This window comes from Planococcus citri, chromosome 5 (assembly GCF_950023065.1).
Source record: "Planococcus citri chromosome 5, ihPlaCitr1.1, whole genome shotgun sequence".
Lineage (NCBI taxonomy): Eukaryota > Metazoa > Arthropoda > Insecta > Hemiptera > Pseudococcidae > Planococcus > Planococcus citri.
The window spans coordinates 41,933,356-41,953,930 of record NC_088681.1 but is presented as its reverse complement, the minus strand read 5'-3'; the positions used below and the strand labels follow the sequence as shown (position 1 = coordinate 41,953,930).

Here is a 20,575-nt window from a genome sequence, read left to right as displayed (position 1 = left end):
GATTGATTAAGGAGAGGGGTTTAGGAATTGTAGGAAGGATAAGTTACAGGATGTTATAGGTTTTGTCATTAATCGAGAGTTTACTAAGGTTTTCAGAGCATTTTTCTCTGGTTCCTATTTAACAGTTCTATTCATGATATACATTCTCTTTTGTACATAATTCTTTTGGGGCCCTATGTACTCAGGATCTAGATCAGATACTCATTTTTCCAAATTTTTTCTTCTTTTACAAAATTAAGTCATTTTTTTCAAATTATTATTTTTTTTCTTCTTCCTTCACCTGTTGGCGATTTGAGCATTTTTCTCGAGGTGATTGCGCAACAGTGAAGGGATTTTTTTTAGAATTATTATTTTTTTCATTCATTTTGTTTTCCGCATTTTTCAGAATTTTAATGTAAGACTAGTAGGGATAATTTTTTTTTTTTTCAATTGAATTCGTTGATGTCATAAATTATTGATACAAATTCGGGTTTTGGTACATATTTGGGTAAGGGTAAGACACATTTTGATACATATTATATCCAAAATTTTGATGGGGAAACACAAAATTATTGGAATAAGGTGATGGAAACTGCGGAGGTGTCTGATCTTGATCCTCATTGGCCATTACACATACCTTTTCTTCCTTTTTCTCTTTTTCTTTTTCATCTCTCCATTTTGTTTTTTCAATCTCCAATTTCACCATCTCATCCCTTATTTCTTTCAATACTTTCTCCATTTTCTCTACATCTAATTTTCCCTTATTGGTGGCTACCACAGCATCGATCTCTTGCACTAGTTTGTTTAGTTCTAGTTCATCTTTTACTTTCAGAAATTCTCTGGTATTGGAATCGCGGGGTGGTAGTCCATCAACTATGTACTCTATCATGTTTTTGAACGCCATTTTTACATCTAGTTTCTTACACAGATTAATTATTTTCCTTACATATTCTTTGTAGGTTTCATTTTCGGTTTTTTTACTTGTTTTGAGTTTATTTCTGACAGAGAAATTGTTTTCCTTATAGTTTGCCAAAAAATTTTCCACAATGGATTCCCAAGTTTCTGCTTTTTTACTTTCTCTTAGCTGCCTAAAGAACCTGAGTTCTGTTAACTCAAGTGTTTGGATAAAGTTTTTTATTGCCTCTTTATCATCCCAACCATTGATTTGTTTAATTAGACTAAAATTTTCTAATGTTTCCTCAACGTTTTTTGGGTCAAATTTTGGGAATCTCGCTTCTTCTTTTATGATTATCTTTTCGGTCGTCATTTTGGTTTGTATATTTTTATCAGAAACCGGTTTTGTTTTTGTTTGGGTATTTTTATCAGCGGATTTTGGGGTTTTTTCTTTTTCTGTATTGGGAATGGCTTCCAGATTTTCTATGCTCAAAAGTTCTAGATCTTTTTCAGTTTTGGCAAGTCTTATTTCTTCTTTTGATTCGTAAATTTTTTTATTTTCACCGTCAAAAAAATTAGTTTTTAGGTACCTACTCGAATATTTTACTATTATTTCTGAGGAAATTTGCTAAAAGGTGTCTGGAGTGGTCTTTTTCACTTCTTTCATGTCCTTGAGAATTATACGATTCAGTAGGGGAATTTAATTTTAAAATGGAATTTATTTCTCTCACAAATTCAATGGGAATATTTTTTATCCACTCAGACAGATTTGACATTTCTTAAATACGGATAGGTTGGAAGGTCATTTTGTGTAGATAGGTAGAGGATTTTTGGATAGGATATAAAGAACAGCCATATATCATGTACCTGTAGATTGTGATCATTGTGGTTGGAATGTCGGATCAATATTTGACTCGATATTAGACTCGTTGGATTTTTTCCTGGTCCTCGGACTGGAAATTGGACTTTTTGTTCAGAAAGGTTGACGAACGTAGGATCATGCTATCTGTAGATTGCGATCATTGTAGCTGGAATGTCAGATCAATCTTTGACTACTCGATATTGGACTCGTTGGTTTTTTTCCTGGGCCTTGGACTGGAAATTGGAATTTTCGTTCAGAACGGTCGAATACAATCTTGATTTTTCCTTGGGTGTCAGACTTGGAAATGGAATATTCGTGTGGAAAGGTCATAAATGCGTTTTCAGTAAAGTTGAAATAACTTCCAATGGTTGTTGACCGACATCATTTGTATGCTCTTCTGTATTAACACTATTTGAACCAATAAATAATGGATTTCTCGAGAAAACTGGATGAGCCGCACTTAACGGACGTAGGATCGCATTATCTTGTAAAAACAACAAATTTTTGTACATAGGATCGCGCTATCTTCAAAAAACGACGAATTTTTGCTCGGAGGATCGCGCTATCTTGTTCACATTACGAAAATCTAATTTATAACAACATCAAATTTTTTGTTCGGACGCCACATATGGTGCAGAAGACCACCCGAATTCCACCACTCAAAGAACATACTCGACAGTGACCATGCACCAATTATTTCAATATATTTTCATCGTAGTCTTTATAAGTATAAATCCATTACACCTCTAATACATATTTACGATAGGTATGAGTAATTATTCGCGACATCAGCGTTTTTCTTTTCCGTCAGCATTCCACCTAGCGCCATCAATATACATACGTCGCGAGTCGGCGACATGTGTACCTAACGGTACCACACATTCCCATTTAGTTCCAAAATAAAAACATCGAATCCTTAAAACTCTACCTTTTTCCGATGGTAGACTTTATAGGTATTTATTTTTTGTGGCTCATCAGTCTAAAATTAGTGGAGGTAAAGAGCATAATCTCTATGATTGTGATTTTCACTAAATATAGCTGTAAAGTTCTTTGGACTTCAAATGATACAGGAGCGGAATATTGGAGATGAGTGACTTTTTCTGCACTATAATGGCTGATTGGCAACAATTAGGTATCAGGTTTTTTATTAGGATTTTCGCATGGTCTGGATTTACATTATGTCCGGGTGGAATATGCCCCTCATGATCCCACTCACAATTTGCCTCGGACGTACAAACAACTTCATGATTGATGAAGAGCTTCTTCACGAATCACAGAAAAAAAATCAACATTGTGTTAAGTTTTCCAACACATTTCTGCTCTAAGTTGATAACAATGTGGTGCAAGGTGGTCTTCTTCCTCAAAACCTTCTGACGTGTCAAAGTAAAAGTTCCCACAAACTTTTTTTTTCATTCCAACACAATTTTTGCTACACATCTGTACCTACTCGATTTTCAAACTCAATTTTAACGCTTGCATAACGCATGCACAAGATCTCGAAACACTTTTCGCGAAAACACGTCTTTCTTCCCTTTCAACTAACCGATTGTGAAGAAATTTTGCATGCACACTCCTTAGATAAGTAAGTCATTGTCAAGGCTGTCGGTATTATTCGAGTTAACGTCACTTATGTAGGTTGCAGAAGACAAGCCTGAGAACTTTATCGTCATACTGTGTACTCCAAAAAGCATTTTCTAATCATACTGAATTTTAATCAAGGTGTAAAGATGTCTTCAAATCTGGATCATTGTTTTTAGAGCTTGTTCTTGACAAAGAATATTCTGTTTTTATGTAGGTAATTGAAAACCTCGTCGAGTTGGAATCATATATAATATAGGTACCTACCTAAATGACATTTTGATAGGCACTTTTTAAGGTGGTTTAATTTTACGACGAGCGAAGGCGGAGGATCTCGAAAAATTTCATAAGACTAAAATTTGGGGAAACCTTTCATTTCTTTTGATTTGATCAAAAGTAGGTATAAGACTTGATAACCAAAAAAAAAAAAAAACCACACAAACAACTAACAACTACGACATTTTATGGTCTTGGGACATCATAGAAATTACGTGGATGATTTCTTTTCTAATCAACTCGAACGCCAGCTCGTCAACTCCAATCGAGCTTTTGTACTTGTACCTAATAAGAACAAGATAATTATTCAGAAAATGATGATCAATATGAAAATTTGCACACTAATGCAAATCACCTACCATTACCAAAAAAACACTCAAGATGAACATGTTGCCTATCTTGAGAACTGAAGGGACGAGCACTTTTTAAAGAAGAAAATTAAATTGAAAATATTCGATTGTATACAAATTTTCAGTTTCATCATCACTCCTCAAACATTTTGTGGTGACCTTAAAAATAAATTTGTACCTTATTGTGCCTGATAAATGCAAACACCCAAGTAGAAATTATGTAAGATTTAAAATCTCCGCGTTTCATTGTTTCTGTTTTTCTCAACTTCAGCATTTTCTTGAACATGTGATAATGACTGTATTTTTGTTATGAGGTACCTAACGTATTTTCTACAAATTGTGGATGCCCAAAGGTTGATCGCAAATTTCACTTGAAAATATCTGAAATGCATTATACAATTTTTTGATAATAATTTTTTGGAATTCTTACTCGATTGGTCAGTGGGAAATTCTAAGATTTTTTAACCCCTCTTCTCCCTGAATCAAGTAGCATGTGTTTGCAAAATCGATACATCCCCTTCCCATGCAGAAATTTGGATTGGCCACCCAGTAAAAATTGTCTGAAAGATGGTCTGTTAAATTTCACTGTACAAGTACCTACCTACCTAGTCAAAAATATATACGTATTCGACATAATTCTACTGAATTTTGCAAAGGTTTTGCTTGTTTTGTGAAACCATCTCATGTCCAGAAGATCCCATTTACATGTAGTAAGTACATATACGTAGATCAATCATTTCTGATTTATCCTGCAGTTTTTAGTCTTCTCTTTTCACTCTATGCAGTATTTATAACTCAAAAAAAAAAAAAAAAAAAAATGAAATCTTCAATAGTTTTTATAATAAGTATGAAAAGCATACATTCGAAACATTAATGATCATCATAACATATAAAATTCTTATCATTCTTAAATGCTCTGAACATTAAAAAAATCAATTTTCTATTAAGTTTCACGTATACCTAGACCTACCTACAGGTACGAGTATTTGAGCAGGCATGGAGGTAGGTAAGGTATCTGAATCAACAGGTTTTAATTCAGCATTAAAACTGAAGTACAATCATTTACTTTATCAGTTTATACTTTATTTGTGTTTCGTACAAAGTTAAATCCTTGTATGAAATTGATATCTAGATCAACCTATTACTTAAAATCTCACATTTACTACCTAGCTTTTAAATGAAAAATTTTAGGATGATTTTGACACGGATATGTTTTTTTCCGCTGGCGGTCTGTCTGGAATTGGCGTCACGCTAGCCCACAAGATGCTAGCCATCGAGATGCGGAATTTTGAAAACTTGAAACAAAAATTAATCGATTACCTACTAAAATTTAGAACCAGCTTTGTGAAAGATAATTAAAGAGCGGTATGATTTGATTACTAATGATGTGAGCAATATTATACATGTCTTATTCCCACTTAGCCTGGCCAGGGCGATGTAACTACTTGTATCACAAATCGCGAGAACACACTTTAACTGTAAAGAAATATCGCGAAATTATAAGCCCAAATCCTAGTAGAGCCTAAATTTGGTCTTATAACAGATGGGTACCGAATAACCGCAAGCTAAATGAGACTCCTGATCCTATCATGCGACTCTGTATAAATTAATTTGTTACCACGAATTCAAAGAATAGTTGGTATCACAAAATGAAGCGATTTAATATTCACATGTTACATTATTTATTAACATGATCAATGTTACAATGTCTTCAAATGCTTTGTGAAACAATTAACATATTATACGCGGATTCGCAATTACAAATAACCAAAATTAACCGATTAAACACGATAAGTATTTGACCATATTAAAACATTCCTGTCTTTACAACAAACATTGAAAGACTAGACCGAGCTAACGTTCAACATCTCGCACGATACCTACTTTTCCCCCTACCTATGATAGGATGGGAGTCAAACTAAGCTCGCACTCGCGGCTGTCCGTGGATTTCTCCTCCAAGTAATCACCACGATTACTCTTACCGTGAAAGGCCATATTTATCATTACATAACTCAATCAAAGAACACAGAATGTGCAAAAATCCATAATATTAAACCAAAAACAGCTACACGAGACACCAATTCAACACTTGACACCCAACTGATAATTATGGAATAATATTAACCGAGGGCCGGAGCTCTCATACGTAATAAGCCGACTGAACGGTGCAATTTACTCGACAATTCTGCTAACCCCTGAAGTTGAACTGTGACGAGGTCCAATCTGCAAATCTGGTTAGTGACCAGATTCGCAGATGATCTCGTCAGTGTTGCCAATGTAAAGGGTTAAACTAAAACTACTCATCATTTGAGTAAATAGTGAATTGCTGTAAAGCACATCCCAGTCTATAACATCAGTTCAGGAGAATTAGTATTTTAGTAGTGGAAAAGTAGGGGGAAGCTGAATTTTGGTATGGGGGGGGGGGGCTTTTTTCACACACTAAACAAAAATTTCAAGTATCCCCACGAACTCCCTGTACGCTTTTCCCTTTTTCTGGACTCTCAGCCGTCCTTCTCCCTATTTGTTTTTTTTTGCATTCATCTAGCAAACCATGCGTGATATGAAAAAAATATAGGACCAAAAATTCTCTACAGAATGAAAGATGTTAACCATAAACCATTACCGAATAGGTAATGCAGGTCTTAGGCACTAGGTACGAGTAGGTAAGTAGGTACAAGGTGCCCAAAAATATCGAGTACCCCTAAAAAAAGTTTTCTGCTAAAATACTTTGGTTGGTCACAGTGAATGATGATAATGATAGCACATGATTGGTTGTTGGACTGGAGAGATAACATTCCACCAATCATATGCATCTATTTCACGTTGCCAACCTATATTTTTAATGAAAAACTTTTTTTGGAGTACTCGATATTTCTGGACACCCTGTACTTACATAGGTACATACATATGTAGGTAGGCATGTAGGTATAGGTACCTAAGCATTGAATGCGTATCATGATAGGCACTCTTACTCGAAAGCATCATTAAACAAACGTTTGTAAGTATACACTTTGTACGAAGTCTGTTCCATTGTTTTAAAATTTTATTATTTCACATCCGAAGTCGCAAAATCCTTTCATAAATACTCATACGTGATATAAGTCTACATTTTATTCGTTTAATGAAGAACGTAAAATATGTACGTATGAGCACCTGCTAGTAATTCGTATTTATTGATATTGTAGTTTATATGATACTCGTAGCTATAACTTAGGTAAGTACATTTCATAATGATTTTATGATCAAGATAAATACAATTAGTGTACATGGATTTGACTTGAAAGTACATAGGTAAGCCGAAATCTTATCCAACAGTTTAATCTTACAAATTTATTAAAGCCACCCTTTGCAAAATTTGCTATTGAAAAATATATAGGTACCTAGACTTGGTGAAACCAAAATTTAAGTTTGCTCATGGAAAAATTTAAAACAAATTGGTTAAAAGCTCGAATAAGCTTTCGAAAATTGGTTTTATTTCGAGTGCAAGTGTTTATAATTTTACCTGTTCAACCCTCAGTTTTGTTTTGTTAATAATCCAAAATGACTTCACCACTCCCAACCACTGGTTCGCAAAAATATTCAAAATTTTTACGGAATATTCATCCGGTCCCTTCACAATTTTTTTTAAATTCTGGGCAAATCTCATAGAGATAAACAATCCTAGCCAATGAGCTATCTAAACAATCCCAGCCACCCTTGTCAAATTTTTTAATTAAAAAATTTTTTTTAGCCAGCATAGAAGTTTTTATTTTGAAAACTTTCAACGTTATTTTCTCAGATCTTTGCTCCTTTGTCTTAATTTTAAACAACTTTTATACCCATAGTCTGTTAATTTTCAAAATTTCTTAGCATTTTATTTTATTTTTCAGCGAGTTTTTAAAAATATATGAATAAAATTACCTATTAAAATTTGTTCGATTTTTTATGAAAAAAAATGGGAAACATTTACAAAATTCTTCCAAAGAGAACAAAGACTTTTGCCGGCCATGGTGGTGCCCTAGCTGCTCGATGCTGGTTATTAGGCCTGTTCATGAGTACTCACGTACCTACTTACTTTTGTCTAAAGACATTATCTGAAACACGGAGGAATTTTATGGCTAATGGCAGACATTTTCAATTGCCTGGTAAATCTCTCTATATCGCATTTTCAGTCATTGAGTAGGCTATCAAAAATTTTGGATCTGTGAGTACCTATTGATTTTTCAAGGCTATCTTAAACTCAAATCCAGCCATAAAAGTATCAGCTCAATTACACCTAGTTGAGACGGTACCTATATTTCCTATATAAATTGATAATTTCAGATCGATAAATGTTTAGTTTCTCCTCTTTCATTGATTTTGTATTCACTTTTATTTTCAAGTTGACGTGTGAGTTTTTCTCAGAATGTTCACGCTAAAGGTGAAATTCTTAATTGCTTTCATGTGTTTCTTTCGAAGTGCATTTGGAACAACAGATGTAGCATGGTGGGATTACACAACTATCGATAGAACATGGTGGAAAAACACAACCTTATATCAAGTGCTTTTACCATCATTCATGGATGGTGATGGGGATGGTTATGGAGATTTGAAAGGTAAATTGGAAACTCAACATTGAATAAGTACCTACCTAAGTATGTATTTATGTATAATTTAGATAATGCTTCTTAAACTGCATAATAAGGTTGAGAATTGATTGACGCGCAAGTTTTCATTCAAAAGTTGAGAGATTTGTGCCGTAAGCTCAAGAGGCACTTTTGATTTAGGGGATCCGGAATCCAATTCTTTATGATGTGATTCCTCAACTTCAGGAAATCGACCGTTTCTGAAGCTATATTTTCACTAAATTGTCAAAATAGGATCATATATTATGGGAAGGATCGTTTTTTAATTTTTAAAAAATATTTTCAAGTTGGAAATCACAAAAAGAAATTATACTTATGGGTGCAATTTTTCAGAAAAGAGGAATGCGATTCTCAATAATGTGATTCTTTTACAATGAAATTCTGATTCGAATTGTAAGAAAATTCGGTTCTCGCAATTCCCGAGTGATTTTTTTTGTTTTACCTATTCAAAATGCTTCATCTCTGACTGAATCCATTTCTCGAGTTCATTTCCTTCGAAACTCCGAATTGAACCCTATAGAGGGGTGGGATCTCAATTTTTTTTTAATACGAGAGAGTGAAGTATTGAAATATATAAGTACATTTACATACTAGGTACTTAAACACGTTTCTGTAAGTATTTTATAGAACAATAGAGTGGATGGGTCTGAGGAGTTACCAAAATATTTTCAAACCTGAAGACGTTTCTGAACCATTTTTACAAAGTAACCAAAGTGTGATCATAGAGAGGATGATTTTTTGATTCTTCGTTTTAGTACCTAGGTATTTTCAAGTTGAAAATCGCAAAAAGAATGTGATTATCATTCTCAAAAATGTGATCCCTTTCCAGCGAGAATCCGATTCTCACCACTCCCTTCAAAGTGGGTACCTAATTGCCAAGTTGTTGCCATATTAATCATACTTACATGCCGTCTAGTAAACCACCCATCATACCCGTCCTTCCACACTCACACAGCACAGCTAATGTTCCATTTACGTAATTGATCGAATATCACAACTCCTACAGGTTTAACCTCGAAACTTGATTATTTGGTTGATCTTGGGATCGAAACTATATTAATAACACCTCATTGTAAGAGTCCGGATGTTAAATACGCTGGCTACGATATTATTGATTATGTTGGAGTAAATCCTTTGTTGGGAACAATGCACGATTTTGACGAACTCATGGAAGAAATGAATAAAAGAAGTGAGAAATTCTAATCAAATGTAGTGTAATATTAATTACTTATAGCTAACTTACACAATTACAGATGCCTAGAAAACTATTATCAACTGGTTATCGCCAAAAAAAGTGTGTAAATATTGACCAAATTCAGCAGAGACTATTTTGAGTTTAAAGTTACAAACAAAGAATTTTAGCTCCAGAGGTGCCCCCGGAAAGATTTGGGCCTCGAAAGAGGGAGCGTTTTCGAAAAAATCATGGTTTTTTCGCTCCCGTCGTTTCACAACCTGTTTCGGAAAAATGGTCTCGTCTATTGCCGTAAAAATCCAAGAGCCAAGATCACTTTTATAAGATTTTACTGAGTGGTTGAAAATTTGCAAATCGCTTATTTTTGGATAAATTCGCGTGCTTTGAAAATGTTTTTTTCGCCGATATTTCGCATTAATATTATGCTAAAATATTGAAAAATATAATTCCTGAATTTCTGATACTGAGGAAATATTTTGTAACGCAGGGGTGGCAATTTTTTGATCATTTTTACCAACTTCAAAAATCGAAAAAAATTTATAAGTTTTTGGCCATTTTTTATTTTATTTTTTGAAGTTGGCAAAAATGATCAAAAAATTGGCTTTATTGTGTTCCAAAATATGATAGGATCTTACCTATTTCAATATTTTGGTTTTCAAGGGAGGAGCGATTTGCAAATTTTCAGTCGCTCAGTCAAACCCTAACTAAAAGTGGTCTTGAATTTTTACGCTATCAATAGCATAAATCGACGCAGAATCTCAATACCTACTTTCATTTGAGACTTGGTCATTTTTCCCAAAACAGCTCTTCCAGGGGCACCTCCGAAGCTAAAATTTTTAGTGGGTGAAGGTTTCTGCTGAATTTGGTCAAAATCTGCAGACTTTTTTTTCTTGGCGATCCCCTAAAATATACATTAGGTATTACATATCATACGTTCAGTGATTAATTAATCTACATCATTACTCGTTTGTAGATCTGAAGTTGATCATAGATATGGTGATAAATCATAGTAGCAACAAGCATCCTTGGTTTATTCACTCAGTGAACAAAAAAAAACCATACACTGATTACTATGTATGGAAAGACCCTGCTGGTTATGACAGAAATGGAAATCCTATACCTCCTAACAACTGGGTACGAATTAATATTATCTACCTACGTTCTGATTTATAACTTTGAACGTATCTAATCCTCCTATTTGGTGTCCTACGCAGCAAAATGTAATCGAAGGAAGCTCTTGGACGTGGAATGCAAAAAGAAAACAGTTTTATCTTCATCAATTTATCAAAGAAATGCCAGATTTGAATCTACGCAATATTTATGTTCTGCACGAATTCAAGGTAAAATTATTTCTGCAAAGCACGATAACAATAACTATTCCTATGATTTATTCCTGCAAATACTAGAGTCAATTATTTTTCAGAAAATAATGGAGTTTTGGTCCGACAAAGGTGTCGCAGGCTTCAGGTTAGACGCCTACGAACATTTCGTAGAAGATGCTGAATTTCGGAATGAACCAATGCTCAATCTTTCAACTCCAGTAATTAAAACTCGATATGATCAAGTAAATATGTTCACACAGCATGTAGACGACAGCCTCGAGGTCGTACACAAACTTAGACAGATTACTGATTATTTAACAATAAAGAGCGGAGATTTTGAAAGGTAGGTAAAAAAACTCTTGGCTTTAAAATTTTGAGTATATATACCTATATTGTATTCAAAATGTTTTATAACATATCTACACGTCATAAGGAGCATTTTAAAACAAAAATGAGCAAAATCGGTCCAGTTTTCATTTTAGAGAAGGGGGGCCAAAAATTGGTTTTTAGGGCATATCTCCTCCTGTATGGGACCAAATCGGTTCAAATTTTGGAATTTGGTTCAAAATGCAATTTGAAAGAAAACATATTTCCAAAAAAATTGTATGTTGATTTTAGCACCCTTTTTCCCAAATTTGGGGCCCTTATAAATTCAAAATTTGGGCTTCGCTATATTTTTCGCATCAAGTATGTACTCGTCGAGGGCTTTCTATTTTAAAAAAATGGGCTTCTTAGGTATAATTGGGGCCGAATGAGAGCCTACTGAACTTTTTCTGCTTGTATAGCTGTATAGCATAGTGATATTAAATTAGCTTATGATGATATTTTTATTAGGATTCTAGTACCAGAGTCAAACAGTCGAAAAAAGGAATTGTATCGAATATACGGATCAAGCGATTACAAATTAGTTCACTTTCCTCTGAGTTATTGGATAACTTGGTCGTATCATTACGAAAACGCCTTCTACTATCGAAACCTGGTGGATGGTTATCTAGGCTGTTTACCTCGTGGATCGATTGCCAACTGGGTTGTAAGTTACATTTGTGGCAGCTCACCTTTTTCATCTGTTGGGACAACAAAACGATACAAGAATGAACAGGACCGTGATTTGGAAAATTGTGGTCCTGAACTTGAATAGGTTTCAGAATGTTTCAAGTCTTTTAGGTGGATAAAGTTTCATCGAATGGTGCGTTTGCCAAAATTTGTTTACTTGGTAAGAAACCTCAGATCCTATTTGAAATCGTGTAGGTAATTCTATTCGTATAAGTATAAGTACCTACATATGTAGGTACTTGGGAAAAATTCACTTTCGTTGCACCAACAGATGGTATAGGCTTAGCATATACCTAAAAGCTGATGATAAAATTAAAATCCGATTATACTTATCTCTACATCACCAAAATCCCTATTTTCTGTCTGTACCTATAGTCAGAAAATCATGACATACCTAGAAAAGCGCAAGTATTTAACGAAGAATATGAGTTAATTTTGACAACAATGGTTTTGCTGCTACCTGGAGTAGCGTATATTTATTATGGACAAGAGTTGGGAGTGGCAGGATGGCGCTTTCCTGATAAGAGTATAGAATCTCAGAGACTTCCAATGATCTGGGACGATAGTACGAATGCAGGTAAATATGAATAATTATCGAATGGTGAAATAAAAAAAACATCTAATATGAATGAATATGTATGTAGGATTTACCAACAATAATTCTAAACCATATCTGCCAATAAGTCCTGATTATCGAAAGAACAATGTAAAGAAACAGAAGGCCGAGAAAGATAGTCATTACAATAAAGTGAAAACCATGATATCATGGAGAAAATCCGATGTCCTCAAATATGGTGATGTTAAATCGTACGTGCTTTCTGATTGGGTTTATTCTTTTACGAGGTAAGATTACAGTTATCCGACAGGTGCTTTAAAATTTTTGAGATGATTTTCTTTAGATGCACGTGTACGAAGATCTAAGTACATACATAACCTATTTTGAATTTCCTTATGTACAGGAGATTAGATAATGAAATTTATTTGGCGACGTTCAATTTGGGAAATACAACGGAATTTGTCAATCTAAGACAATCAATAGAAAAATTACCTCATCGAATGGTCGTAAAATTAGCTAGTAATAATTCAGATTATGAAACGGGGTAAAATTTTTTATTTACATTTCGATTTTTGTTTTTTTTTTAAATATATTTTTAGAGGAACATGGATCTGTGATTTCTCTCATGATTTTTTTTTTGTGACAGCGATGTAATAAACACCAAACGAAAATTCAGATTGGAGCCCCAATCAACAGTGGTACTCTACCCTAAAAGGATTCGAGTGGACTGAAAAAAAAATGTGCCCGGTTATTCTAATGCTGGAATTTTAGAATATTCACAAAATAATATAAGTATAAATAGTTCTTGAAAACTTGATTTGATTTTTTTTTTGTAAAAAAGTTGTAAAATAATGTAGCTATTTATTTACTTAGTGTGTAAGTTGAATAAGTAAGCTATTTATCTATTTATTGCGCTTCAAATAATTATTATACTCTTTTTCTGGGAAAAAACGTACCTACTTACTTAGTAATTCTCGTACGAGTACATTATGTTAGCAAAGTAGGTATTTGATCTATTGAGCAAAGAGCTTAGCCGGATAAAATAGACAATCTGGCCTCATCTTCGGATTTAGCAACTATAACCAATGGAAGTTGCTCCTGAATCCAAAACCTCTATGATAAAATTATTAAATCGCCAAAGTATGCTAGACCCCATAAAGTGGGATAAAAATACAATTTTAGTTGAAAAATTTCTACTTTGGCAGTTATCACTCGATTTTTTTCAAACTTGCAAGAATGTGAGATGCTTCCAAGGGCTCTGGGGAAAATGCAAATTTTCAGCTTTTAAACGATGCACAACATTATACATACTTGGGTATTTTTCTCAGAATTTTTTATACAGGTGGAAGACCTTCAAAAATACAAAAAAAATGTTTTTCTCGCGATTTTCCCGCCTAAATTGACCAATCACGGCCGAATTTTTTTTCTCACAACATATCATGAAAGACACTCATTTACAACATCAGCCCGAATTTTGACCAAATTTGTCAATTTTTTCTATATTTTTTAATTTTTACAACAAAATTAGTCCCTGTCATTTTGAGAACATCTACCCTGAAAAAATTCATCTATAGGCTAATAAAAAGAATTTGTTCTTAGAATTAATTTTGCTGCTCAAGAAGTAACTATGCGATTCACTAAAGGAAAAAGAATTCAATTCCATGTACATATGTTTCATTCACGAAATTAAGAACGAAATAGTTAGACTCACAGCAGAACTTCTTGTTTGGAATGAAACTTGGGTATGGCCCGTAGGTCGAAAGAGGACCTCAAACGCCCCCTTCCTTTGCTGAAATTTGGCTTACTGAAAGAGCATGTCGCGTGGCAAAGACCTAAGAACCACATTTTCAGCTACCGAAGTTGATTTTTAGATTCTTGGCAACTTTTTAAAAATGACCAAAATAGCCTTTTGGTATGTTGAAAATCTACAAAAAAAGCAAACGTAGAGATACAAATTTGAAACATGGTTTGTATGCAAAAATCGACTCCCCAAATCGATTGGCACCATTTTTAGACCGAACTGAAGCCTCCACCAAAAATTGACTTTTCTTCAGCTATTTCAAATCGTTCCGCAAGGAGTTGTATAATCAACTTCGCCAGCTTAAAATTTAATCCCATTATAAGTTCCATGTCCCAAATCGATTAGAGTCGGTGAATCAAAAATCCGAAGTGACGAGTTGAAATATGGTACATATCTATTTTTTGACAACCAAAATAAAAAATCTCAAATCATCAAAAAAAAAATTCAAAATCGTCAATTTTTGCAATAAATTACTCGAAACTTCGCCTTCCCTTGAAGTTGGCCCTACGAATCGATTTTCATCATTTTTGGACCAATCCAGAGGCTCCAGGAAAAGTTGGATTTTTTCCAGCAATTTCAAATCACTCCAGAAGGCGCAATTAACTTCGGCAGCTGAAAATCTTATCACACCATAGAAATTCTGGTTTGCTTTTTTTTTGTGAAACGTCCAGAAATTATTGACAAGTACCTATTTTCAATTGGCACTTAATCTACAGTACTTTCATAAGCACAAAGTTGAATCATTGTAACAAATACTTAGATACGAATTCATTACGTTCTTGATTGTGTAGATATAATAGGTAGGTACTTGAATTGCCAATTGACGTAGACTATGCGCTTAATGGGCTGTCTGCTGTCAGGTTACAGGCGGCAGTTTTGATTTGTATGTACAACTTCATTGAAGGTTGCTATAGGATTTCTAATGTATGAAATTTGAAATTTCAATGAAAGCCATAAACATAAGTTAGGTAATGTTTTTCAATGTTATACCTAATTTTCTTATTTTCGTTGACAAATTTTGGAATTACAAAATTTTTTGGTGACCTCAGCCCAAAAATTTCTCAATATGAAAATGACTACAATAATTTATGAATTAATTATTTACTACAATTTTATTTATTTTCATAAAATATAGGATTAGGCTATATGTAAGTACATTAAATGGAAATTGAACCAATTTTTTGCGACCTGCAATCGTGTTCAAAATTTTGAACACAAATAAGTATAGACGTACGTGTCGGCTAGATCTATTTTCTGATATTAATCAAATTTGGAATTCCACATCGGCATTGCTTACTCGAACATTTACGATTGCGATTCATAGTATCGTACATCCGTTCACAGTTACATGGTCAGGTATAATTCTGCTAATTATCTGAGCTGAAAACTAGAGTAGCAGATGGCCGCAACACCAGTATTTTTGGTATTTTCGGAGAGCTTGATAGCTTGTCTCTGGAATAATGAAATCAAAATACCAAGGTAATGTAGTAAACATTTCATTAGGTATCATTTAAAAGCAAATCATTTCAACTTGGCATAATAAGCACTAAGCAGCATACCCAGGTTTATATCCTGAATTCCGACTTGCTATTTCTACGACTAGTGATTTTGGTAAACTGTCAATTGAATTGTGCAAATCGACGAATTCTGTATCGGTTCCCATGTTGAAGATTGCCACGTAAGACTCGTGTCCTTTCAATGTCCTGTAGGAATATGATTTCATTAAGTTCAAAATTGTGATCGACGAAATGCGTTCATACCTAGGTATGTACTTTAACACTACACATAGCACCTAATACACAAGAACAAGGTGTTTGAAAAATGATATTCAATATGGAAATAATTTGTACTTTCATGTAAACCACCTACCACCACCAAAAAAACACTCAAGATGAACATGTTGCCTATCTTGAGAACTGAAGGGGCGAGCACTTTTCAAAGAAGAAAATTAAATTGAAAGTACTCGATTTATACAAATTTTCAGTTTCATCGTCATTCCTCAGACACTTTGTGGTGATCTTAAAAGTAATTTGTACCTGGTAAATGCAAACACCCAAGTAGAAATTACGTAAGATTTAAAATCTCCGTGTTTTATCGTTTCTGTTTTTCTTAATTTCAGCATTTTCTTGAACATGTGATAATGGCTGTATTTTTGCTGTTTTTGATTTTTCACATTTATTCTCCAGTAATTCGTAGTCAGAGGTAGGATTGTTTTGCGATTATTTGAAAATCCTGCAAAAATGAAGGCAAAAAATATTTAGATGAATTCAAAATGAACGCTAAGTATTTTTTTTTAATTTACCTGAATTCAACGAATCATCCCATTGCATTGGAAGCCTATAAGAATCCCTGGAAGATTGAGTAAAATCGTCTGCGTATTTATTTACCGCCAGATCGGATCGAATATGCGAACCAGTTACACCTATTTCTTGACCATAATATAAATATGCTACTCCAGGCAGCAGCATTGTCATTGTGGGGAATATGAAAGCATATTCTTCGGTGAATATCAACGCTTTTCTCCATTTATCGTGATTTTCAGACTATAAAAAAAACATTAGATCAAGAGAATGGCTATAAGGAAAAAGATGACAGAAATTAACTGCGGAATATTAAACGTGAAGATCTTACATTCCAGCAGGGTGTCGCTCCAGTGGGTAGGCCATCTAGATATTCATTAATCATTTCATCATAAACTGTGGCATTCACATATCGATCAATGTAATCCAAAATAAAATTTAAGGGTAATTGCGCAATTTTATAATCTTTAGTGTCGTAATATCGATACAGCATATCTCCAGTGACATAATCTTCAGTAATAAGAATTCTAAAATGAAAACAAGCCAATAAGTCATAAGTTGGCTGGATCGATGGAAAGATCATTTTTTACTATTAAAGGCTGACTTTTGAGCATATTATTTCTTTACCTTTCAAAATCTGCAGATCGGTTTACAAATTTCTCGCAAACCATACGTAGTTCGTGAACAATTTGGTAAGATTCCCATAAATTATGCGTATAAATATGTTTCAGATCATTGACGTTGGTTGTGTTGTACATATCTACTTTTTCTGAGATAGCAGGTTCGTCTCTGAACTGATCATCTTCTACCAAATGTTTAACAGCATCGAGTCGAAAACCGGCTACACCTTTTCTGAGCCAAAAATTGAATATTTTCTGCGAACAAGAAATGAATCAAAGCTCATGAAATTAAAAACCTTCGTATTTTTTGGGAGTTTTTTTGAATCACAACGAATTACTCCCATGGCTGATGGCAGTATAATCGAACATGATTAAGGTTTGGTACCTTCATTTCGTTGATCACTCTTGGATTTCGTAAATTGAAATCAGGCTGTTCTGATGTAAACTGATGCATATAAAATTGCTTCCTTTTCTTGTTCCATCTCCAAGCGGTACCATCAAATTGGTTCAGCTGGTTTGAAAATATTCTCAAGCTTTTAAATTTATTGTTGCCTTAATTAAATAAAATCTATTTACCTATGTGTTGAATTAGTATTTTTCTTAAATTTGATAGCTAATGAAATTTCATCAATTACTCATTAACTTGATTAGTAATTGAATTTCTTGAATGAAATTTAGAGAAAAATCCAACAGATGAGTAAACTGATTCAAATTTCACTTAGTTATTTTTACTTACCCAATTATTTGGTGGTATTGGTTTTCCTTTTTTATCGAAACCTTTGGGATTTTTCCAGATGTAATAGTCAGTGTATGGTTCTGTTTTATTTACCGATTTAATGAACCAGGGGTGCTCATCACTGCTGTGATTTACTACCATGTCCAGAACGACCTTTATACCTTTGAAAAAGAGTAAAGTAGGTAACGATTTAAAAAAATTTTCAGTTGACGATAAAGTAATGTTCGATAATTATATGTATATACCTCTAGCCTTTGTTTCTCTCATTAAAGTATCAAAATCCTTCATCGTCCCCATACTTGGATGAATAGCGGTGAAGTCTGTGATATCGTATCCACTGTCAGCCATAGGAGAAGGGTAAATAGGGGTGAGGTACACTGTCTCGATACCCAGTTCCACAAAATGATCAAGTTTGGAAATTAAACCTACACGAAAATTTTTTTTGAATTAATTACCTTACCCTTTAGTGTACTGTATAAGTGATGTAAAACAAATGATGTACATTACATACCTTTAATATCACCCATTCCGTCTCCATTTCCATCTTTGAAAGCTGGCACAAACACTTCATATAAATTTGTATACTTCCACCAGGTGCTGTCCAATGCACCTTGCGACATGTGGAATAAGAAAATTACTGCTAAAAAAATTTTCATTTTGAATTAGAAAAACTTCACGTAGGTATGAACTGATCTACGGCAAATCATTTACATAAAGTGTTGATGATTCCATCGAGTTTTTATATATTATAATAAGTGCACCGTAGTCAAGTATGAGAACAATGATTCAATCTTATTGAAATTTGATAAGTTCTGAGAACCCCACGCAATCAAACGCAATTTGCCTGACTCATTTTTTTCAAAATGAAGTATTTAAGTAGGACATGGTATGAATGAATATTATCTAATAGGTACCTATTGTTTTTTACGTAATACGATGTAAATTTCATTGACATATAGACGTATACGTGGTTCATTTTTTTTTCATTTTTCTGTGCTCGTCAATTCACCAGCATGCTTACAAGATTGGACTTATTAGTTGTGAGGTTACAGATGATATTTTTTTAAAATAAAATAAATAACTTGAAAAAATTTCAAATAAACTTGGTGAAAATTTCAAGTAAAAATTGCGAATACAATTTTCTTTGCACGGTGAAAAATCTGTAAAAAAAAGTTGGCAACTTTTTGGCAATTTGTCGGAAATTTTTCTCGGTTTTTTGAAATTGGCAATAATGACCAGAAACTTGAAATCGCTGTGTTCCAAAATACCTTCCCAGATTCAGAAAATTATTTCTTTCCATGTTTTCACACAATGAATGCAAATATTTGAGAAATTCACCTTCTCCATCACCTTCTCCATACTCATCTCCCTTCCAGGCGCACCTCTACAGTTGAAATTTCTTCTGACAAGGTAATCCATCTGGCAGAAACATTTTTGAACCCCAAAATGCATTTTTTGGCCCTTTGGTGAATTTTTGAAAATAAAATTTGGGCTCAAAATGGAAAAAACTCAAAATTTTAATAAATTAACCTAGAAAGCTGAAAGGTACTTACATACCTTATTTAAGACCCGTCAAACCGAATGGAAACGCTGTCCAGTCGTTTTGAGCATTTCTGGAGTCTTCAGCAGATTTTTGGAGCTCGAAATTTCCACCATAGGTACACAATATTTTTCCAAAATCAACGTCTGCCAGTTCGGAACCATTTAACGTCTGTTGTCCAACAATAATTTTATAATTGAAAATTTAAAAAATTCACTGTGTTCACTCTGTTTGACGGAAAACTCTGGAATTAAGTTTATACCAATTTTTTGATATGCCGAATAGGCAGATGGTTTCAAGCCGTTTTAATGGCTCCTGTGACTTTTTAGAAATCGCAGTTTAAAATAAATAAATTGTTGGACAAAAATACCGTTCCGAATTGGCAGACGTCGATTTTGGAAAAATGCTACCTAATCGATCAAGAGGGTTACGAACAAGCATCAACCGCGAGCATTCGTGCTAAAGTTGATTTGGACCGATTCTATAGGGTGTTTTTCAGAAAACTGGAATTTCCAAAATGCTGCTGGCGCGTTCAAAACGATCGAAACTACCGCCAGTCGTCTGAGCACGTTGCATTTAGACCATAGTGTGAATTTCAGCTTTCCATCTTCGTTTTCTGAAATTTGGTGGAAATTTCGAGTTCCAGAAATCTGCTGGAGACTCCAGAAATGCTCAAAATGACTGGAAACCGTTTCCAATAGATTTGGAGGATCTTAAATAGGATATATTCCAAATTTTAGCTTTCTATATTGGTTTGGTGGAATTTTGATTTTTTTCCATTTTGGGCCAATATTTGCTTTTTAAAAATTCATCATAGGTGAAAAAGTGCATTTTAGCTCTGAAATGTTTGGTGGTATATTTTTGTCGTGCTCTTTCGATCTAGCTTTAAATTATCCACTAAGATGTGCCTAC

The 20,575-nt window shown here is 33.9% G+C and overlaps 2 protein-coding genes across 2 annotated transcripts; one reads left to right on the top strand and one right to left on the bottom strand.

Moving 5' to 3' along the window:
- The first annotated feature begins 8,282 nt into the window (after nt 1–8,282).
- On the top strand, nt 8,283–13,494 carry LOC135847675 (maltase 1-like). Its single transcript, XM_065367331.1, has 10 exons — nt 8,283–8,513; nt 9,550–9,732; nt 10,709–10,869; nt 10,950–11,075; nt 11,159–11,400; nt 11,892–12,087; nt 12,486–12,687; nt 12,755–12,953; nt 13,070–13,210; nt 13,313–13,494. The coding sequence occupies exons 1-10, from the start codon at nt 8,324–8,326 to the stop codon at nt 13,395–13,397; spliced, it is 1,725 nt and encodes a 574-aa protein (XP_065223403.1). The 5' UTR covers nt 8,283–8,323; the 3' UTR covers nt 13,398–13,494.
- A 2,062-nt stretch (nt 13,495–15,556) lies between these two features.
- On the bottom strand, nt 15,557–18,852 carry LOC135848279 (maltase 1-like). Its single transcript, XM_065368157.1, has 10 exons — nt 18,635–18,852; nt 18,369–18,548; nt 18,124–18,284; nt 17,773–17,898; nt 17,395–17,642; nt 17,099–17,294; nt 16,770–17,010; nt 16,504–16,699; nt 16,027–16,170; nt 15,557–15,919 (listed from the first exon to the last, which is right to left on the bottom strand). Exons 1-10 carry the CDS (start codon nt 18,777–18,779, stop codon nt 15,835–15,837), a joined length of 1,722 nt encoding a protein of 573 aa, XP_065224229.1. The 5' UTR covers nt 18,780–18,852; the 3' UTR covers nt 15,557–15,834.
- Between the last annotated feature and the right edge of the window lie 1,723 nt (nt 18,853–20,575).

Bases quoted from the DNA above. Each gene is read 5' to 3' on its own strand.
- LOC135848279 (XM_065368157.1), bottom strand. From the start codon at position 18,779: ATGAAAATTTTTTTAGCAGTAATTTTCTTATTCCACATGTCGCAAGGT. The intron at 18,549-18,634 runs GTATGTAATGTA...ATTTTCGTGTAG, and splicing joins CGGAATGGGTGATATTAAAG to GTTTAATTTCCAAACTTGAT. The intron at 17,643-17,772 runs GTACCAAACCTT...TCTTGTTCGCAG, and splicing joins GAGTGATCAACGAAATGAAG to AAAATATTCAATTTTTGGCT.
- LOC135847675 (XM_065367331.1), top strand. From the start codon at position 8,324: ATGTTCACGCTAAAGGTGAAATTCTTAATTGCTTTCATGTGTTTCTTT. The intron at 8,514-9,549 runs GTAAATTGGAAA...CAACTCCTACAG, and splicing joins TGGTTATGGAGATTTGAAAG to GTTTAACCTCGAAACTTGAT. The intron at 11,401-11,891 runs GTAGGTAAAAAA...TATTTTTATTAG, and splicing joins AAGAGCGGAGATTTTGAAAG to GATTCTAGTACCAGAGTCAA.